Consider the following 21,710-nt stretch of genomic DNA (forward strand, 5'->3'; position numbering starts at 1 on the left):
CTTGCAAAAACAGAGGAAAATACTGCATTCAGAAAACTGACACGATACAGTCAAGATACAGAACGTTGCCGTCACCACAAGGGTTTCCCCCATTGAGCTTCTATGGTCACGTCACACGCAGGCCCACTTGGGCAGACCCTCACCCTTGGCAATCACCCAGAAGCTCGCCATTTGTAGAACTTTGCCTCTTCAAGGATGTTGTATGAATGCAGTCACACAGTACGGAACCTTTGGGGATTAGCTGTTTTTCCCTGGAGAGTCATCTGAGGTATCCATGTATCATTAGCTTTTTCCTTTACTGCTGAGTAGGACTGCATGGGATGGGTGGACCACAGTCTCTTTAACCATTATCCATGGAAGGACCTCTGTGCTGTTTCCATTTCAGGGTTACTCTGAATAAAGCTTCTATGAACATTTTATGGACATTTTACTGGTGAACATAAATTTTGACTTTTCTGGGATAAGTGGCCAAGAGTATGTATGTTTGTTTTTAGTGAATTAATTGTCATATTTTACAATCACAATATTTCACCTGTGAAAAAAACCATGTTCCTGATTTCAGTAATCACAACATCTGGAAAGATGGGGCACAGCAACTCATGATCCTAATGGCCAGAACACTCCAGTCCCCTCATGTCCTGCCTAGTCCCTTTCTCCTGGTTGCCAATTTAAGTGGGCAAAATTGGAAATGATGAGGTTATATCTATCTATATCTCTCTAGATATAGATATCTATCGAGATATAGATCTATCTATATATCTATAGGTTGATATATCTCTATATAGATATATCTATATCAATCTCTATATATAAGTACAACTGGGACGAAGTGCATAGATATAGATATATTGATCTAAAGATATATCGATCTATAGATATGTATCTACATCCACAATTTCTCCGCTCAAGCAGAAAACACTGGTTGCCTATGGGGAAGGGCATCTAGTTATGCGACAGTGAGTGGGAGTCACTGTTGGGGACCCCTTTGGGGCCTTTTTAGTTTAAACCATCTGTGTTACTTACTCAAAAATGAATGAAATGTGAAAACAAGAACACTGAAATTTCTTCATGGATCTCGCCTCTGGTGCTGCTTTCCTCATACTGACTTCTCTGTTTCTTCAGAGAAGAGAACCCATTGGAATTTCCCCCTCCTACAGCACCTGGTTCTACACCAGGAAAGCCTCCCAGCTCTGGGATCTAGTTTCCCCTAATGCACACAGTCCCTGGTCTGAGATCTTAAGGCTTTGATCCCAAAACATACCCAAAACACATCCCAAAGCCTGGGAGGCAAGCACACACATGTGCACCTCTCTGAATCCCAAAAAGGTTAGTGGCGGCCACCTCCAAGAAGCCTTCCCAGCCTGACTGAGATTCAGCATCTTGTCCTGCAGTGGCATTAACGTGTGCCTTTCTGGTTACAACTCAGTGCACACTTCCTCAACCTTTTACTAGAGCTGGGCTGGTGCACCCTCGCCCCACCCCTTTCCTGACCTTCCACTAGACTCCACCCCCCCTCCCCCGTGCGTGCAATAGATGAACATTTTAGAGGCACTGGTGCATGTTGTGGCCTCTGAACCCACGGCTCATGCAAGTCAGGACAAAGACCTCTACAAACCATAGAGCACAAAATGTAGACTGCATTTAAGAGCTAAGATTTCTGCATGCAGACGAATTCAGTGATGCTGAACTGAGGGGAGAGTGGGCAGAGTGTGCTCTGGCAGTATTGGCCCTAAATCCACCCTTTTGGAAACCTCCCTAGGACTTACAGAAGACAGCAGGTGTAGCACAGAAAACAAGGGCTTTGGGATCTGAGAGCCCTAGCGCTGCCCTTCTTGTTGGGTGATCTTTGGGCCACTTAGTCCGTTTCCTCCTGGAGGAATGGGGATCATAAGTTCTCTCTGGCAAGGCTGTGTGGAGGTTCAAGTGGGAGGAAGCACCCTGCCGGCCTTCAAGTGCTTCAGCGGTTCGCTGCTGTTTATGGTACCAGGTCCCTCTTCTGTAAAGTACGACCGGGACGAAAGGCATCTCGGCACTCCGCATCCCAGATTTCAGGGGTGCCTGTCCCTTTGCGTGTTGACGGTCAGTCACTCTGACCGAGCGCACTGTCATGGTCACGGGAACTCGGCGGCCTCGTTTGCCCTTCTCCCAGGCCCGGCTCAATCGCCCGAGGCGCGGAACACAGCCGAATGAATGACTGCACCAACGGCTGGAAGGCTCCACACTGGCGCCCGGTAACAGCCAGCGAGTTTGAAACCAGAAAACTGCGCAAGGATTCCCCCGAGGTCAAGGGGTGCCCGGCAGGCGCGCGCGTTTAGGCTAACTCCTTGTGGGCGCGCTCCCTAGCCCCTCATTCCGGGCCGGAGCGTGGCTCAGGCTCGGGCCCCACCCCCACGTGTCCCGGGGCGCGTGCCCCATCTCATTACCCACCCCCCTCCCCCGCCCGCACTGCGTGGCCCAAGGCGCGCGCGCTCCAGAGCCTCCCTCCGCCCGGCGTGGTCGAGGGCGCGCGGGCCCAGGCCGGGGGTGGGGTCGCCGCGGGCTCGGCCCCCTCAGTTCCCGCGCTCGTGCCCAGCCGGGGCCCAGGAAGTGGCCCTAGGCCGCGGTCCTCGCTCCGCCTCCTCCCTCCCGCGCTTATCACCTGCTGGCCCGGCGCGCGCGGGCGGGGAAGGAGGGCGCGAGGGGGAGCGCGCGGGCGGCCAGGCGCCGGGTCGCCGGAGGTGAAGCGCGGCGAGGATGGCGGCGGCGCGGGGCTGGGGGCTGCCGCTGCTCCTGCTCGCTCTGTCGGTGCTGCTGGCGCTGGGCCCCACCGCCGCGGCGGCCAAGCTCAACATCCCCAAAGTGCTGCTGCCCTTCACGCGGGCCACGCGCGTGAACTTCACGCTGGAGGCCTCGGAGGGCTGCTACCGCTGGTGAGGCGCGCGGCCCACGGCCAGGGGAGGGAGGGAGGGCCCTGGGCCCGGGGAGGCCGGCGGGCGGGAGCGCGCTGCAGGTGCGCGGGCGCAAGGAGAGCGCGACCGCAGCTCCCGGGACTGGTTCGGCGGAGCCTGCGGGCGCGCGCGGCTTCCGGGCCAGGGCGGGGGCCCGGGCGGGTGCCGCGGGAGGAGGGGGGAGCCGGCAGGGCGGCCGGGCGCGCCCCCACCAAGCCAGCGCGCAGCAGGTGCGCCGGCGCGCGCTGCCCCGGCACTCGGGCGGCGGCCAGGCGGTCAGGGCCGGCCGGAGCAACCGGCCGCGGCGGACTTGGCGGCGTGCTCGCGGGTTGCCGCCACTGCGCATGGCGCGGCCTGGGCCTCCGCGCCGCTCGGGCTGGAAGGCAGCGGGGCCTGCCCGCCGCTAGCTGTTTGTGGTTTGTGCGCCAGGAGGGGCGCAAGAGTCCGCCTGACATGAGGAACTGCGTCGGATGCTGCGGAGGGCCCCAGGAAGGCCTTACTAGGAAAGGGGGTCTTCAGGACTTCCCGTATAGGGAGAGGAGAGCACTGGAGCGCCAGGGATGGGGGGGTCCACGTGGTCTTACTTCCCCTTGTCCAGGATTCCGGGGAGCAGGTGGTCGAGGCCCTAGTCTGGAGACGCAAGTGTCTTGATTTTGTCTAGTGATTGGGGACTCATGCCCCGTACCGGACTGTTGTGGGAACTGGGTTTGTGGAGAAGCCTGAAAGCCATGTGTGGGAAGAATCCTATACGATGTTAAGCCTCTTTGGGAGGAACATAAACCTTGATGAAAGGTGTTGCGTAGGAAATCCTAGAGGCCCATTTTACAGATGAAAAATGAAACGCAAGGAATGGTTGGTGATTCACCCCACGTTGTCTAGGGTGGGGTTAGGCTTTATGCTCAAAACTTGGGCTTTTCTCGACAACTCCCCTCCTGGCTTCCTGGGGGTACTCAGGAATTCTACATTCATTGTGGGGCGGTGGGATCTTGGAAACCCCAGAAACTAATGAAACGAGAGGCCTCTCTTCTCCCCCTATTTCCGCCTAGACAGAGAGACCTGGCTAGGCCCCTGGCTGGGCAGGGTGATGTGGTCCAGACCTTCTGTCCAGCCGTCTGAGAAGAATGCAGCTTTTACTCCTGCGGGTTGGAGACAGCCCTGGGTGTGACTGGGGCCCCACCCACACTTACAGCCCCACCTTGCTACAGATGAAAGGAGGCTCTCTTTGCCTCTCCCTTTCTTTACCTGTTTGATGCCTGGTCAGTGTTGAAACTGACCGAGGTGTTTCCACTGTTACAGAGAACCAAATGTGTGCGTGTATGTTTCAGGTCTGTTTGCATATCAGTTTGTGCATATATGCAAGGATGGTCCCCAGGGCTCAGAGGAGCATTCTTCCTCAATAGCAGTAGTTGAGGCTATTTATTTTCAGAAAGTCAGCCTTCTGAAATAAGGTCATGCTATGTTAGCCAGTTGTATTTTGGGTTTAGTGCATTATGCACCTGGAGGGGTCTTGTTCCTGGCTGGGTATCAGAGGCTGAACTTGGGCTTAGGGTTTTCTGTATCCTTGACTAAGGCCTTGTCTTGTGTGGGATGATGAGCTGTTTAGTCCATACTTTCAGGAGATACGTGCTTGTTCTCTGGCTGAACTTGTCTGTCCTTCTTGATATATGGGCAAGAAAGAGGAAGCCAGTTATTAAAAACAGCTGCCTTCAAATGAATCCCTTTGGATGTATTTTTATGTAACTTCCTTTGAGATTCTATAGCTGCATCCCCCCCCCCCGAAGTAACCTCCCCCCCCCCCCTCCAAGTACATTTTCTTTTCTGAGAGAGTCTGGTGGTTTTTAATTTGCTTGTATAGCTGCTTAGGAAGGGGGGGGGGAAGCAGTCCTAATTTCTCATGCATCAGAGAAGTGCTAATACCTTATAACTTGTTTTGCATCTGATCCATAATTTTTATTGCAAATGTGTGACTGCTTAGCTTAAGCGTCTCCTCAGAGGAGTTGTGATTTTCCCCTTCACAGGAAAATCTCCCATCAATCAAGCATAAAATACTTATTTTTAGTAGCGCTGCTCCTACTTGAGGCCTCTGTTGCTTTAGTTTTTGAAGAATCTCCTCTGGAGGTTTTTAAGAGTTGGCAAGCGGACAAAGCTGTGTATCCTCAGTTATCTAAACCTGGGAGGAAAAACATCCTCTTCATCCAAGAAGTTCATCATTAAGTCTGAGATGAAGACCAAAATATAAAAAAAATTAAAACCCTCCTGGACTTTGGGGGAATTTTTGCCCACTCCTTTGTATTGGGGGCCAGGCTCCGAGATGACTGAAATCACGTTGTGTCTCAGCCAGTGGCTCTAAGCTCATTTTTCCCATTTCTTGATTTTAGGGCATCAAATAATCGGACAGTTTTCGGGCCCTAGGAGCCTTAGAGATCCATGTAGTCTGAACTACCCACATTGTCCTCTGAGCTTCTGAAAAGGAGGGGCTCTGTGTGATGTCCCGTAAGCACAGGTGACGCCCAAGTACCAACGGTTCCACTTAGATTTTTCAACTGCACAACGGTGCAAAAGCGATGGGCGAATGTAGAAACCGTACTTGGAACTTTGAGTATGGCTCTTTACCCAGGCTGGCAGTACACTTTCCCATGACCCTGGGCAGTGTCAGCGGTCACAGCTCCAGGCCACGTGATCACAGAGTCGGTCACCAATACCCTTACAGCCATCCTGTACTCCTACAACTTTCTGTTTTTCACTTTCAGCATAGTATCCAGTAAGTTGCATGATACACTCGGCACTTTGTGATCAAACAGATTTGTGTTAGCGGATTCTGCCCAACTGTAGGCAGACGTCAGTGTTCCCAGCATGGTTAGTGTAGGCCAGGCTCCCACACGGGGGCAGTGGGGGGTTTGGTGTATTAAAGGTACTTTAGACTTAATGATTTTTTAACATTTTATTTATTTGTGTATTTGACAGAGAGAGAGAGAGCACATCAGGGGGAGGAGAAAGGAGAGGGAGAAGCCGAATCACAGAGCAGGGAGCCCGATGTGAGGCTTGATCCTAGGACCCTGGGATCGTGACCTGAGCTGAAGGCAGATGCTTGACAACTGAACTACCCAGGCGCCCCTCGACTTAACGGTATTAGGTTGGGTCTTTCGGGGCCTAACCCCGTCACTGGTAGAGGAAGAGCTGTGGCGAGAGTCTCTGGGTTGTGTGGAAGCTCACAGGGACGCCCCCGTTCCCACCACATTCAGGGACTTGTGACCTCTGATGCATTTGCTGGATGCTGATTGAATCCTTCCCATTGCATTGCTGGTTATATGAGACAAGTTTATCCTTTTTTCTATTTTGTGTTACTGGAAGTGTTCATTAGGTCTTTTTTTTTTTTTTTTTTAAGATTTTATCTTTAAGTTGTCTTAACTCCTAACATAGGGCTCAAACTCACGACCCCTGAAATGAAGGGTTGCATACTTTGCCAACCGAGCCAGAGCCAGCCAGGTGCCCTAGGTCTTTTTTGTTTGTTTGTTTTATATACAAAATGACATTACATGGAAAATTGGGAAAGTAGAGAAAAAGAGAAATATACCATAATCTTTCAACTGTTACAGGGCTCGTCACCACTTGGGCTTTCTTGTGGGCACAGCTTTTCGCCCTTGGAGCTTGTACTTGGTGTGTGGGCCCCTTGGTACCCTCCTCCGCCAACCACCAGCTCACATTAAGACTCAAGTATTTTCCTCCGGTGCTTCATTATCTTCCTAAGCTTTAGGTGTCTGAGCACCATTCTGCTTGGTAGCTGTTCCATCATCTGCCCATGCCTTTCCCTGTGATTGAAGTCCCAGGGTGTTTTGGTTTCCCCAGTGCACTGCCCCATCTTGGAGAAAGTGTCTTCGGTTGGTTTCCTGGTTGGGTGTGTGTGTGTGGGGGGGGGGCTGTTGTGCAACCTCCTGGGCCTCTAGGTGAAGCAGGCCTCTTGGCCGGGGGTGTCTGACTGGATAGTGAGGGGAGGTGGTTGGCCTGGTAAAGGGCATCCTCCAACCCCCACTGAAGTGCCATGCCCAGAATTCCCCACCTTTCCTGCTCTGGAAGTTCTCCCCAGGGCACCCCAGAGCTGCCTGGAGTGTCTAGGTCCTGAACCAGAGTGCCCTTCTCAGTCACGGGGATAAGGATTCTTGGGGAGGCAAATGGGAGCCCTACCGGCTGCATGGGTCCCCACTCAGTGGGCTTGTCTTCAGTGTGTGTTGTGGCCCACACACATCAGATCCCCCTTGGGAATCCGTGGGTTTGAAAGAGCCAGCAGTCCCTCTGTCCTTGCTGACCTGTAGCGGTGCGAAGTCCAAGGCCAGCAGCACCTCCCTCCCTGCCCCCCGCCTCGTGGAAGGAAGCAGCGGAGTGGGCCCATTACAGCCTGGGGAACGTGGGAGAGAAAGGGGGAGGGGAAGGGTTTCCTCTGGCTTTCCTGAAAACCCCTCTACACACCGAGCCTGGCTGGAAAGTCATCCCGCCTGGCTGTCTTCTGCCAGAGGAGGCAGGAGAACCCCGGGGAAACTGGAGAATCAGGCACTATCATTAGAATAAAAAATTTACACTGCGAAAGCTTAACCCCAAAAGTGAGTTTAATTCAGCCGGAGGCCCACCAGTGCTCACTGTGAGGACCCATCCTGCCCAAATGCCCTGTGGAGGGCGGTGGGGGGCAGCACTGATCAGCGATGACAGCTGGGGCCCACTTTCCAGGTGAGGAGTATTTGTGACTTAGAGCTAATCCAGGCAGCGTTCTGGTCCTGGGTCATGGGATAGCGAAGAAGCAGATGGCACCTCCCCGGAGCCTGGAGCTGGTTGGGAGGGTTCAAGAATCACCCCAGATGAAAGCAATGGCTGCGTCTCTTGTGGCAATAAGTCTGCGATGGACATAAAACAGCGGGCCGTGAGTCTTGCAGAAAACGGTGGGGTGTGGTTTTGAATGGGCTGGCCGGGAGAGCCCTTTCTGGAGCTGACCTGGGACCTGAGCGGGTACTGGCCCCAGGCAGCAGCCAGGGCCTCTGGTAGAGCTCGCCGGCAGAGCACAGAGAAGGCGTGCCAGGCGAGGGGAAGGGCGAGGTTAGAGAGGTTGGCAGGGCCAGGCCATGTGGAACCTTGTGGGCTGTGGTGAGGAGGCAGGGAGGGGCTTGCCCGGGTCAGGACTTGGGCCGTGGTGGCTGGGGACCAGCTGGATCTCAGGGCCTTGCTCTCTGCTCTGCATCCGCCGTGAAGGCTGCCTGCAGGGCTGCTGGGGCCTTGCTCAGTTCCCTCCCGTGGTCCACGGCGGGAGCTGCCGCAGGCAAGTGTCTGTTGACTCGAGCTGACCTGGTCCTGGGTTGTTTTCTTCCTGCTTCCTTCGTGGTCTGCGCTGCCAGCCTCTCTGGGTGGCTTCGTCCCCACAGGCCTGTCCCTGCTGCGGAGGGGCCGGAGTCCGCAGGTAGATGGCGGGGGGCTGTGCTTCCTTCTGCCTCCACCCACTCACCCCTGTTCTTTGTGCATCTCACTTCCCCTTCCTGGACTCTCGCTTTCTGGCCTGAGCCTCCCACGTCCTTGGGTTCCCCTGCCCAGCTCCTGTGCCTGTGTTCTGAGGAGCGGGGAACGCCCCGCCGCAAGGCAGTGGGGCCCCAGAGCTCCCAACGGACATATGGTGTGTGAGTGGCCCTCGGGTCACACTGGGAATGGGTGAGATTTACCCTTTGGAAATCCACTGTCAGTCCTTTAGTTGCTCAAAATTAAAGCTTATCTCTGGCGCCAGTATGCTATTCGCCTTTTTTGTCTGTTTGCTTTTTTATTTTATTTTATTTATTTATTTGACAGAGAGAGAGGTCACAAGTAGGCAGAGAGGCAGGCAGAGAGAGAGGGAGAAACAGGCTCCTCACTGAGCAGAGAGCCTGATGCGGGACTCGATCCCAGGACCCTGAGATCATGACCTGAGCCGAAGGCAAAGGCTTAAAACACTGAGCCACCCAGGCGCCCCTGTCTGTTTGCTTTTTAAATTGTGGTGAGATACACATGTAAAATTTACCATCTTAATCATTTGTAGTCCCCAGTTCAGTGGCATGAACTACGCTGTCCCCATCGTGCCACCCTCAGCACCCTCTGCCTCCAGGACTTGTCCATAACCCTCAGCTGAAACTCTGTTCCCATCAGACAGGAACTCCCCCTCTGCCTCCCCCCATGGCCCTTGGAAACCACCACCGTTCTGCTTTTCAGAACACCTTTGAATATTTGCCTGTCTCCTGAGAGCGGGCAGATGGGCCCAGAACCTTTGCAGGCAACGATGCCCCCCTGCCCCCGCAACCTCCCCCCCGCCCCCCAGAGTCTAGCAACATGGTTTTGTTTCATGTTTGTTTTTATGGTTACCTGAGATGTATGGCAAATGATACGGGCTTTCCCTGTACACTAGCGATACACGGTTTCCTTTTAAAGGACTTTTTCTTTAAAGAAGCATCTGTTTAAAAGAAAAAAAAATGAGAAACAGATAAGATACAAAGTTTCGCTGGCTGTGACTAGACCAGGAAGGGCAGCATAAAGAAGGGGGCCTTAGTGGTGGGGACAGGTGGGCAGAAATGCAGATGTGTGGCTACGGGAACCAAAATAGCAGAACCAAGGTTGTTGGTTTTTGTTGTTGTTGTTGTTGTTGTTTTTTGCTAATCTCTTGGTATTATTTCCCCCAGTTGATCTTAAAAACAAAACAAAACCCCTTTTTTGGTAAGAATGATGACTCACCGCGAAATTGGGGAGCCAGGGATCAGGAGCCGGCGACTGGAAGAGCCATGTTCAAAACCAGGTCGCTGACCCCTAAGCCAGCTTGATTCTGGGGTTGGCCAGTAGTTGGTTTAATACCAGTGACACTTTCCAAAAGCAGTGTGAAAGATACAGGTGGGATAGTGATTCAGGAGAAGGTTGAGGCCATCTTCTGACAGAATCTGGGAGCCCAGGCCCTCCCCATGGGCAGCCCCCAGGTAGGGGCCAGAGGCCTTTGGCCCTGTTTCTAATAGTTGTGCCTTCAGCACAAGGGAGTAAGGCATTGTCCGGACCAGGGGTCCAGGACTGGGCTGGACTGAGCCGTTTTTCTAGAAATGGGACATTGGGCTGGTGACTTAATACCCGTGCAGAGGTCTCCTCAGGTATCAGGTGGTTTTTTGTTTTGTTTTAGTTTTAAGGAGGCTCCCCACCTAACGCGGGGCCTGAGATCAAGATCTGAGCCTAGATCAAGTCAGAGGCTCAACCAACTGAGCCACCACCCAGGCGACCCCCAAATGGGGGTTTTAATAGGATGTTCAAAGCAAATGAAACATTTGGGGTGCATTTCGCTCTGTGCCTGACAGAGAATAAGCATCTAGTAAATGCAAGGGGCTTTTGTTTCTTTTTTGTTTAAAAAAAAAAAAAGTAGTCTGAATGAAATCAAGCAATAAGCCTTAAAGAATTCAGTCAGGGGTGTTTCTTTTGTCTAGACTCTTCTGACTATATGCAACAGGAAACACAAGCCAAAATAGTTTAAATAACACAAAGGAATGTTGCATTGACTCCCCAAAACGGAAGCCCTGGCAGAATTTGTTTCCGGCTTCTGTCCTGCAGGGGTTTACATGATTGTCAGCAGGACCTGTGTTCTCAGTCCTCGTGTCTCTGCTTTGGCCAGGTGTTCTCCTGGGAGCCAAGGTCACAGGTCCAGCCATACAGTCCCCAGAGTTAAGTCTAGTGGGGCACAGGCCGCATTGCCCATTCTGGCTAACTTACCTGGGCATGTGCCAGGGTCTGAGCCCCTCTCTGGTCAGGGGAGCACAGAGTCGACTGGCCAGACTGTAGCCTCCTGCCTTCTAGTGTTGGGAGGAGTGTGAGCATTCTGGAGCCTTATGGTCTGAGAGCCGAAGAGAGGCAGCACCCACGGAAAAGCTGGGTGCCGTTACTGAGAGAGGCAGATAGAGGCTGGGCAGCCAAAATCCAACACAGGTCTCCTACGGGCATGATATCCTTGCCTCCTGTTGCATTTAGGACATTTGGTGAAATTAAGTTTTTAATTAAAAGCCTTCTCCTAAAGAAAATTCCAAACCCAGGTGGCCTGTCTGTAAATCCTATGAAATATTTAAGGAAGGAGTAGTACAAGTTTTTGTTTTTTTTTTAATAAACTCTTTCAGGAAAGAGACAGGAGCAGTTATTTCCTAATCATTTTCAGGAGATCATCAACTTTCTACTGATTGCAAACCAGACGAAAACATTACAAGAAAAAGAAATCCGCGGGCCAAAAGCACAAACTTCTTTCATGAAATAATAACAAATCAAAACCAGAAAAATATTAAAAAGAGGGATGAGTCATCATGACCCACCAGGGTAAATCCCAGGAATGCAAGGTTGGTTTAACATTAGCAAGCAGTGTAATTCGCAATATCTGTACAGTTAAAAGAAAAGCCATGTAATTAATTGTCTCCATAGGTGCAGAGCAGTCAGGGCCTGTTCGTGATAAAAATCTGTAGCAAACTAGGAATGGAAGGGAATCTATAACCCGATAAAGGACCTCTACTGGAACTCGTACCAGAGTCTTGTGCTAGGGGCAGTGGCGGGGGCAAGAAATGAACGTGCCACAGGCTCTGTGCTCATACTGTCTCTGAGGGAAGTCAGACGAGAAAGAGGGTCGCTGCTGAGGCTTTGCCTTGAGCCACTTGGTCTTACTGATCCTTTTGCCTTGAACACTCTTCTCCCAGATAGTTGAAAAGCCAACCTCTGCCTCTCTTTCAGAGATATTTAAGGCTGTGTTCATATGTCATCCCCTCTGATAGGCTTCCTCTGACCCTCCTGCCTTTCCCATCCCTACTTTATGTCTGTCCCTAGCCCTGTTGTGTAAGATCCTATATTTACATAATTTGTTTTTTAATCCTTATTTCCCACTGAGACGTAAGCTCCATGAAGTTGGGGATTTATATGTATTTTGTATTTTGGTGTATCCCCAACACTTAGAACAGTACCTGGAATACGGCATATGACCCAGTGAAAATGGATTCAGTGAATGAAGGAAGGAATGGTCCTCCCCCAAGGAGGACCAGTGGGGCTGTGGGTGCTGAGAGGAGAGGGGTGGAGGAGGCTTGGGGATGGGTCCATGGAAGAGTTGTCATTGCAGTGGGAGAGCTTGGTGCAGGGCGGGTGAAGTGGCAGGAACAGCAGCCGCAAAGGAATGGAGTGCTAGAGCTGAGAGCAAGGGGGAGGAGGAGGGGCGGGCTTCCGAACAGAGGTTAGACGCCAAGTGCAGTGGCTTGGGGTCTTGCCAGCGGTGTGGCCTTGGGCCAGCAACCCTGTCTCGGGCCTGAATCTTTGCTTGTGGTTCTGAGGATATCTGCCGTTGGGGATGGGGGGCCCCTGATGAAGCTGCTGTGGGGGCCCCGACAACAGAGACCAGGGGAAAGGGGTGGACAGGGTGAGGCATAAATGGTCACGATATGGAAGGACCTGCATTGTTTGCCTGTCTGCCTGCCTTCATTTATTTTTAATCTCTACACCTACCTGGAACTCGGACTCACAACCCTGAGATCAAGAGCCACACACCCCACCAGCTGAGCCAGCAGGTGCCTGTCTAACTTTCTTTAAAAAGCAAAGTTCTGGGGCGCCTGGGTGGCTCAGTGGGTTAAAGCCTCTGCCTTCGGCTCAGGTCGTGATCCCAGGGTTCTGGGATCGAGCCCTGCATCGGGTTCTCTGCTCGGCAGGGAGCCTGCTTCCCTTCCTCTCTCTCTGCCTGCCTCTCTGCCTACTTGTGATCTCTGTCTGTCAAATAAATAAATAAAATCTTAAAAAAAAAAAAGAGCAAAGTTTTTGTGGTCAGAATTGCACCAAAGACCCCTTCTTTGGGAACCTCCTCTTATTGCCTGATCTTCGGAGCTTACTATGTACAAGCCCGTGATGAGAGCTTTGTGTTTTCTACTCTACCTAATCACCCCAATCCTTTGCAGCAGGAATTATTTTTATTCCAGTGTGTAGAGGAAGAAACAGAGGCCCAGAGAGGTTAAATCGTTTGCCCAAGGTCAAACAGCAGGTGTCACTCCAATATCTTAGGACGTGCCCTTGCAGCAAGCAGACTGCCCCAGATGAGAGAACAGAATGAGGCATGTCACTGGCACCCAGGGCTGCTTACCAGACTGCAGCGGGGACTCCGGGGAGCCCTTGGAGCCTGTCCTGTGGGCCCTGGGCAGGGGGCGGGGGTGCTGGTATTGGGACGGTGGGGCAGACCTGCTGCGCGCCAGCTGGGAGGTACAGAGGAACCCCGGATGTGCAAGCTGGAACACCACAGATCCCTTCTGCGGAGTGGCAGTTAATTTAAACTGGGGGGCAGAGGCGGGCTCTGCGGCAGAAAAGCCGTGCGAGCTAGGACCTGTTTCTTTGGCGGAACACGATGCTGTATGCAAACGATTGGGCTGTGGTAGCAGGGACCTGGCTTCCGTGGGTGGCAGGTGACACTGCGGCCATCTCAGCTGTCAGGCCCACATGCAGACCTGCCTCCGGATGTCATTAGTGCTTGTCTGTCTCCAAGCCCTGTTGTGTCCCAGGCTCCGACTCTACACCCACCCTTCCTGAGGATGCCACATGCCGAGGATGCCCAGGATGCGTGTGGCCCCTGTGTTAGCTCCCGTGGCACACGGTGCACTGTCCCTCACAGGGGACTGACACAACCAGAGAGGGGGCTCCCTGGTGTGTTCAGAGCTGCCAGTACCGCTGGGCAAGGCTACGTGGTCCCCGTGTTTCCCGACACCTTGGAAAATGGCAGTGGATACAGTAGCACCAGAGAGAAGGTGTGGCTGCTGGGCGAGGCTCAGGCCCCCACTCCTGGAGCCCACAGGCCCCCCACTGCCAAACTACAGACTCTTCCTGCCACTGTCAGGCTTGGGCCTTTTTTTTTTTTTTTTAAATGTTTGACCCATATTGGAATTCGCTTTTTCCTACAAAATGGCTCACTTTTTAGGATATTGATGTTGTCATCAGTATTAACATGCATGAGTGCACGAGTTCGATATGTCTGTTTTTCCTCCAGTGCTTGCAACTGAAAGAATAATAACGAAAATCCATAAAGAGTCCAGGAAGAATAGTTCCTCTGTGTATCCTCTCCTGTGTTGTGTGTCACTCCATGGAGAAAACACAAAGTGGGGTAAACAGCTGACCTTCCCATGACCCCTGGCCCTGCCACTTACAGCAGTGTGGCTCTGGGGAAATGGCTCCCCCTCTCTGAGCCTCGGTTTCATTGTCCCAGACAGGCCTGCTGGAGGACAAGCAATCTGACGGACAGACATATTCACCCCTGGGCATAATACGTGGCGGGTGACTCCCTTTGCTGTCTTCTGGCCTCTTCCTGTATTAGTAAGGATTCTCTAGAGAGACAGGACCGATAGTATATAATTTTATTATATATAAAGAGATTTATTAGGAGGAATTGGCCCATGTGATTATGGAGGCTCACGAGCCTGAAGATCTGCAGGGGCATGGGTGAGCTAGAGACCCAGGAAAGCCCATGGTGTAACTCCCATCCAAAGCCTGGCAGGCTGCAGACCTGGGAAAAGCTGATGTTTCAGTTTGAAACATCAAAGGCATGTTCTGAAGGCAGGAATAAGCCTGTGTCCCAATTCAAAGGTGTTCGGGCAAGAGAAAGCCTTTCTTACTTGGAGGAGGGTCAGTCCTTTTGGGCTATCAGGCCTTCAACTGATTGGGTGAGGCCCACTGACATTGAGACAATCTGCTTTACTCACTGCACTGGTTAAATGTTAATCTCACCCAAAAATGCCCTTGTGGAAACACCCATAATAATGTTTGCCCAAGTAACCTCTTAGCCCAGTCAAGGAGACACATAAGATTAATTATACTCCCCCAGCACACACACACACATAATATATTTTTTAAAATTTTTTAAAAAGAATTTATTTACTTGAGAGAGAGAGAGAACAAGCGGAGGGAGGGAGAGGGAGAAGCAGACTCTCTGCTGAGCAGGGAGCCCGATGTAGGGCTCCATCCCAGGATCCCAGGATCCCAGGATCATGACCTGAGCTGTAGGCAAACGCTTAACCAACTGAGCCACCCAGGCGCCCCCATATATATATATTTTTAAGTTTTATTTACTTAAGTAATCTCTCCCCCCAACATGGGGCTTGAACTCATGACCCCGAGATCAAGAGTCACACACGCCTCCAACAGAGCCAGCCAGACAAGTGTCCCATGCTTTTTATCCTAATCAAAAAACGGTCCCTAGAGGTCTCAGCCCCAGCCAGATGTGAAGTGCTCCTGCCCATCATCCCGTCTCTTATCTCCTCTGGCACTCCCTTTCTCTGTCTGCCTGGCTTGACGTGATTAACAACGATGTCTCAAGAATTACCCGTCCATCCTCCCTCTCTGGAAAAGGTGATTCATCTCTTGCCAGATCCTGGCAGCAGAAACATTGCAGAATTGCATACGTGTGGCCAGCTCTTCCGTGCCCAACCCTGGGGCCAGCCTGACTCTTCAGGAACACGTATCTGTACGGTGTTCTGAGCCCACCTGGAAAGCTGCGGAATGCAGAGACCCCACTTCTGTGTAGCCGGGAGGGGACTCGAACTGCAAAAGACACCCAAATTTGGTCTTGGATCACATATGTCCTGGCCCTCGGCATGGCCTTTAACTAGTCCCCTCTTCTTTCTGAGTCTCAGTTTACTTCCGTGTGCAATGAGGAGGGCACAGCAATAGTTCTCCAAGTTATGTCTGCTGTTGGGGACATGTTTATATTTAGAAGTTGAAATAGTACAAAAAAGAATAATGTAATGAATACCGATACTCGTACCATCAGGTTTAGCCATCGTCAACAACTTCTGTCCTTGTTCTTTGTCTGCTGCTACAGCCCTAGGTTTTCACCCCTACCCCTACCCCCCTGCAGTCTCTGGTTGGACTTTGAGTCCCCATGGGACCTGCCCGACAAATTCCCGGCAAACAATTTTGAATGTGCTTTTTTATCCGTCTTCCACTTGACCCTCACTGTGACCTGGGCACATAAATTGCCAGGTTCTGTGGCTCTTTAGTGCCCCTTAAAAGTAGGTCCGAAGCAGGCAGGCCTCAGGATGTCCCAGAAAGAGCAGGTAACTGAAAAGAGCCCTTCTGCTACTTAACTAAACCACACCCAAGGCTGTCCTAAGCTGTCCTTTAGGGGGCTGTCACGAGGACAGCAGGACAGGACAGGAGGCCCAGCAGGACAGCTGGGCCAAGTGTCGGGATGATGACATCTGGGATATGCTGGGTTATACCCTAAGTCTAGTTGAAATTAACTCGCTGGTTACTTTATTTTTATTTTTTTGAATTTACTTATTAGAGAGCACAAGTGAGAGGGGAGGGGCAGAGCGAGATGGAGAAGCAGACTCCCCACCTACCAGGGAGCCCGGAGGCTGACATGGGGTTCGTTCTCGGGGCCCCGGGATCACAACCGGAGCCACAGACGGATTCTTAGCCCACTGAGCCGCCCAGTCACCCCCCACCTATTACTTTAATACGGCTTTTTCATAGGAACTTGAAAAACAGGGATGCGTTGGTGGAGCCCAAGGTTTCTAGGGCAGCGATGCTGCTCAGGGTCAGGTTATGGATGGCGGCTACACATCCTCATTTGCAGCCTTGAGAATGAACCCCCGCGTGAACTGGAGGCTCTGGGCAATAGTGATGTGTCTGTGGGTTCCCCTGTCGTCGCAAATGTGCCCTCCTGAGAGGCATGTTGACAACGGGCAAGACAAATGTGTGTATGTGTGTGTGTGCTGGGGGTGTGGGTGGAAAGTATGGGAAGTCTCTGTACTTAGCACTCAATTTTGTGTGAATCCCAAACTGCACTGAACAACGTTCAATTCATCTCACCTGTTAAATTTTTGTTAAGAAGGCCATTAAAATCCGCTAAATGGGATCTGCCTTATTCCTCTTGGACGGGGCTGCCTTGAGGCCCGCATCCGGATGTAACCTAGCTTGGGAGTGAGAGGTGCGCTGAGGCTAGCGGGGTCTCTCTGGGGTGGCTGCGGAAGGGCTGGGCGTGGGGGATGGGGAGGCGGGAGAGAGATTCTCCGGCCTCTCCAGCTTGACCTGACCTAGCCCCATTCTCCTCTGCCTCCGATTAACTTGCTGCTGTGCAGCAGTTGGAGGAGAGGTGGCTCCCCCTGTCTCATTCTTGAGACTGAGATTCAGAGAGTGGGGAAGGGTTTTCAGCCCAAACCAAGAGTCCCGATGTCTGGCCGCCAGGGGCCGTTGAACGTGACGTAGACCACACTGGTTCTCAAATGTAGAAATGGAAAATAGGAATTGGCTTTTGAAATAGACCTTATTTTTTTTTAGAGCAGTTTAGCTTCATAGAAATTAAGCCAGAATTACAGAGATTTCCCATATAGAATCCCCTGCCACATTCCCCACTGTCAACATTTGTTGTAATCGGCGAACCTACATCCACACGTCATTGTCACCCAAAGTCCATAGCTCACATCGTGGCCCCTACTTGACGTCATACATTCCGTGGGTTTGGACAAATGTGTAACAACCTGTACCACCATGATAATGTACAGAATGGTTTCCTGCCGTAAAAATCCTCTCTGCTTTGCCTCTTTATCCATCCTTCCATTGTTGTTGTTTTTTTACTTTAAAATTGTGGAATAATTCAGATTTACAGAGAAGGTACAAAGGTAGTACAGAGATCTCCTTACACCCTGTCCCCAGCTTCCCCAAAGTTCATGTGTCACACAACCAGGAACCTTGGTCAAATGAAGAAACCAGCTCCGGTGAATAGTCACCAACTTCTAGACTTTTCGCAGGTCACAGTTTTCCCATGGAGGTTCTTTTTCTGCTCCTGGACCCCGTCCGGGATCCCACATTACGTTTCTTTGTCCTGCCTCCTTGGTCTCTTCTGTTCTGTGTGAATTCTCTAATTTTTTCGTTTCCACACTCAGTTCTGTGTGTGTATACGTGCCCGTGTGTGTGGTTTAATGGCCTTTGAACACAAGTTTAGAGGGGCTCCGGGGTGGCTCTGCCTTCAGTTCAGGTCGTGATCCTGGGGGTCCTGGGATCGAGTCCCGTGTTGGGCTCTCTGCTCCGTGGGGAGTCTGCTTCTCCATCTGCCTCGTCCACGCCAGCTCGTGCTCGCTCTTTTTCATGCTCTCTCAAATAAATAAGATCTTAAAAGGAACAAAGAAAACTATGTTCGAGTCGCACAGCTGCCAGCAGCTAAACAGAGTGCGTTTCCAGCATGCCGTGAGCCTCATTGCCTCTCATCACCTCCTCTCACCTTCTCCTCTGCATGTGCATTCCTGCCCCGTGTTGTCATCTTTCCTCAGTTGTTCACATGCTCTTTTCTCAGAGGAAATCCCACTGCGAGGAGACCACGGTGTATTTCCTCGCGGGCTGGGGGTTCCTTGCATGACAGTGGGCGAGCTCCGTGTTCTGAGTATGTTCATGGAGGTGTTAATCCGGGCACCCCCCAGCTGCTCAGCATGGGTCTGTGATGTGTGTGCCACGCTGTCATCCTTAGGTGCCTGTGGTGGGGCCGCTGTGCCTACCTGGCCCCAGGAGAGGCGCTCGGTGACAAGCCAGAAGACTTGGAGAGGTCTTTTGGGCTCTGTTTCACACCATTGCTTTTTACACCGGGCCCTTTTTTTGTTTTGTTTTGTTTTGTTTTGTTTTAAACAAGTTTCTTTCTGAATACTCCAGATCGATGGTGTTCCGGGAAGTTTAAGCAAGGGGCTGGGAAGGAAGCAAAGACGGGTAGTTCCTGCTGTGTTCAGGCCGCTGTGCTGAGCACAGCCTCTAGGAATGAGTGCTGGACACTCTGCATGGGGGACACCCCTTCCCTGGGTCCTGGAGTACACCGTAAGCGCCCTGAGGGCAACACCTTACCCCTGCTCTGTACAGTATGCAATGGCTTGAATTGTGCACCTGCTTCAGATCCCTCCGTGGCTTGTCATTGCTCTCACAATAAATCTAAGCTCTTTGCTTGTGGTCTCCAGTACCTCCCCGATCTCGGCTCCTGCCATCCCTTTGGCCTCAAGCCCCACCATCTCCTTTAAGGACTTTCTCCTCCCAGGTTTATTGAGTTGTAATTGACGTATAACATATGTATGACGTGGGGCACCTGGGTGGCTCAGTGGGGTAAAGCCTCTGCCTTCGGGTCAGGTCATGATCCCAGGGTCCTGGGATTGAGCCCCGCATCACATCGGCCTCTCTGCTCAGCGGGGGGCCTGCTCCTCCCCCTCCCCCGCCTGCCTCTCTGCCTGCTTGTGATCTCTGTCTGTGAAATAAATAAAATCTTATTAAAAAAACATATGCATGACGTGTAACATAGTATTAGTGTAAGGGGTACAACACAGTGAGGTGATGCACGTGTCTGTTGCAGAATGATCACCGTGAATCTGGTCCATCACACACAGTTACGGCTCTTTTCTTGTACTGACAACTTTTAAGATCTATTCCCTTAACCAACTCAAATATGCGGTACAATACTGTGAGCTGTAGTAACCACGCTGTACCTTCCATCACCAGGACTTATTTAATTTATAACCAGAAGTTTATACCTTTTGATCCCCTTCGCCCATTTCCTCCATCTCCCACCTGCAGCAGCCGCCAGTCTGTTCTCTGCTGCTGTGAGTTTGGTTGCTCTTAGAGTCCTCATACAAGTGAGATCGCACAGTTTTTGTCTTTCTCCCTCTGACTTATTTCACTGAACGTAACGCCCTGAAGATCTATCCATGTTGTTGCAAAGAGCAGGATTATCTTCTCTTCTGGCAGAGTAATATTCCACTCTGTGGGTGTGTGTGTGCGTGCCACATTTTCTTTATTCAGTTGACCATCGATGGACACTTAGGTTGCTTCCATGTCTTGGCTGTTGTGAATAATGCAGCAGTGAACGTGGGGTGCAGATATCTTTTCAAGTTAGTGATTTCATTTACTTTGGATGTATTCCCAGAAGTGGAATTGATGAATCATATGGTAGTTCTATTTTTTTTTTGGAGGAACCTCCATACTGTTTTCCACAGGAGCTGCACCAATTTGCATGCCCACCAACTGCGCAGGAGGGTTCCCTTTTCCCCACATCCTTGCCAACACTTGTTATCTCTTCTCTTTTTGATGATAGCCATTCTAACAGGTGCGAGGTGTGAACTGTTGTGGTTTTGATTTACATTTCCCTGTGAGGATCAGACTCCAAATTTTGAAAGATTTTCAAGGAAAGCCATTAGCAGCTTGGGGTGGTGGTTAAGAACACAGGCTCTGGTCAACGTCTCCCATCTCCTTGACCTTGGCCTCTGTCCATCTCCTTGACCTGAGTCCCAGGCCTCAGATCACACTAGCCCTCCTGTTCTCTGAGAGCTCCTGGCTGCTCCCACCTCAGGGCCTTGCCCCAGACATCTGATCTTCCTGTGGTAGGCCCCGAGAGGCCTCCCCAAGCAGCTCCCTGGCACCCCCTGTCTGCAGAGAACCATAACCAGCTCTGTAGGAAGTATCTGCTCTGCTCATACCCACTCATTCCCATCCTGCCTGGATCCCAAAACTGTCGTCAGGCCGTGTCATAGGTGAGAAACCATGGCACTGACCTTGGGTCACTCCTCCTGTCACGCTCTCCCTTCCACCTGTTGTTGTCAAGCCCCGTCTCTCCATGGGAAGGCAGCTCATAGATTTTACTGGTCTGTTTGTGTGTGATGTGCCTTTCTCCCCGCGTCACCTTACTGTCAGCTCCGGGCGCAGTGGACTTTACGGTTGCTTGCTATCTTTACAGTCAGCGATCTCCAGGTTTTGTGGGACTTATTTGGTGGTGGCTAATGCTGGGTGCCTGCTGTGACACACGGTGGTTCTTCCTTACCAGACCCCAGAGGCAGTTTTCCCACCAAGAGAGAATTCTTCCTAGTTCCAGACTAGTCTGATCAGGCGACCATCTACTGAACATGGAGGTTTTTCCCCCGTGTTTGGTCTCCTGGTTCATTTGCTCGGTGGGCGCGTGCGTGTGGAGGTCCCGCGCACCCAGGTGGTCGCGTCTGCCAGGCACTTCTCCCTGGGTGGGAAGATCCTGGACACTGCCCACCTCGATTCTGTGTTTCAGTCTGGGACGGAGCCCGGGATGGGGAACTGCAGCTCTGGCTTCCGGCCCCGGCTGTGTCTCTTGGGGTAGCTCCAGAGAGTAAATTCTGACCTTTTTGCCCCAGGTCATCGACCCGGCCAGAGGTGGCCAGTATAGAGCCACTGGGCGCCGATGAAGCCCAGTGCTCCCAGAAGGCCGTGGTGCAGGCCCGCCTGTCCCAGCCTGCCCGCCTGACCAGCATCATCTTCGCCGAGGACATCAGTAAGAGCTTTGAGTGCCCTGTGGGAATCCCCGTGGGGGAGGGGGACAAGAGACCGGAGGCGGCACCCCCCCCTCGCCTTCCCTGCATCTGTGCCCCCCCGCCCGCCCCCCCCCCCACCCCCCCCCCCGAGACCTCAGCCCCACAGCCTGCTTCTCTCTCTTGTTGGGTCAGAAGATGCCCAGGCAGGACCCACCCTGGCCCCTCCCGTCAGCACTATGTCCTGTCTTCCCTCTGTGGAGTCTGCCTTTCATTTCTAAGTAATTACTTGTTAACCAAATAACTCCTCAATAGGTCTTGAGTCAAAATGAAAAAAAGTTGTTGCAGTTCTTTTACGGCCCATGTTTAGTTTAACCTGTTATGGTTGTAAACTGCTTGGAAGATAATTAATGGCATTTTCTGGCATGCTCTCTGCCATTTAACATGATGCGAAGTTTTTGTTTTTAGAGGGTTATTTTTAATGGCTCAACACCATTCCTCACAGGGGCTTGTCCTA

The 21,710-nt window shown here is 51.9% G+C and overlaps 1 protein-coding gene across 1 annotated transcript in view; it reads left to right on the forward strand.

Annotated features, from left to right (window-relative positions):
- Window positions 1-1,531: 1,531 nt before the first annotated feature.
- The window catches only part of NUP210 (nucleoporin 210), a 104,804-nt gene continuing 84,625 nt past the window's right edge, over window positions 1,532-21,710 (forward strand). Inside the window, exons 1-2 of the mRNA XM_045990659.1 lie at window positions 1,532-2,909; window positions 21,080-21,216. Coding sequence (XP_045846615.1) covers window positions 2,734-2,909; window positions 21,080-21,216 — 313 coding nt within the window. The 5' untranslated portion in view covers window positions 1,532-2,733. The remainder of the gene's footprint in view (window positions 2,910-21,079; window positions 21,217-21,710) is intronic.

The sequence above is a fragment of the Meles meles genome, chromosome 20, assembly GCF_922984935.1.
Source record: "Meles meles chromosome 20, mMelMel3.1 paternal haplotype, whole genome shotgun sequence".
NCBI lineage: Eukaryota > Metazoa > Chordata > Mammalia > Carnivora > Mustelidae > Meles > Meles meles.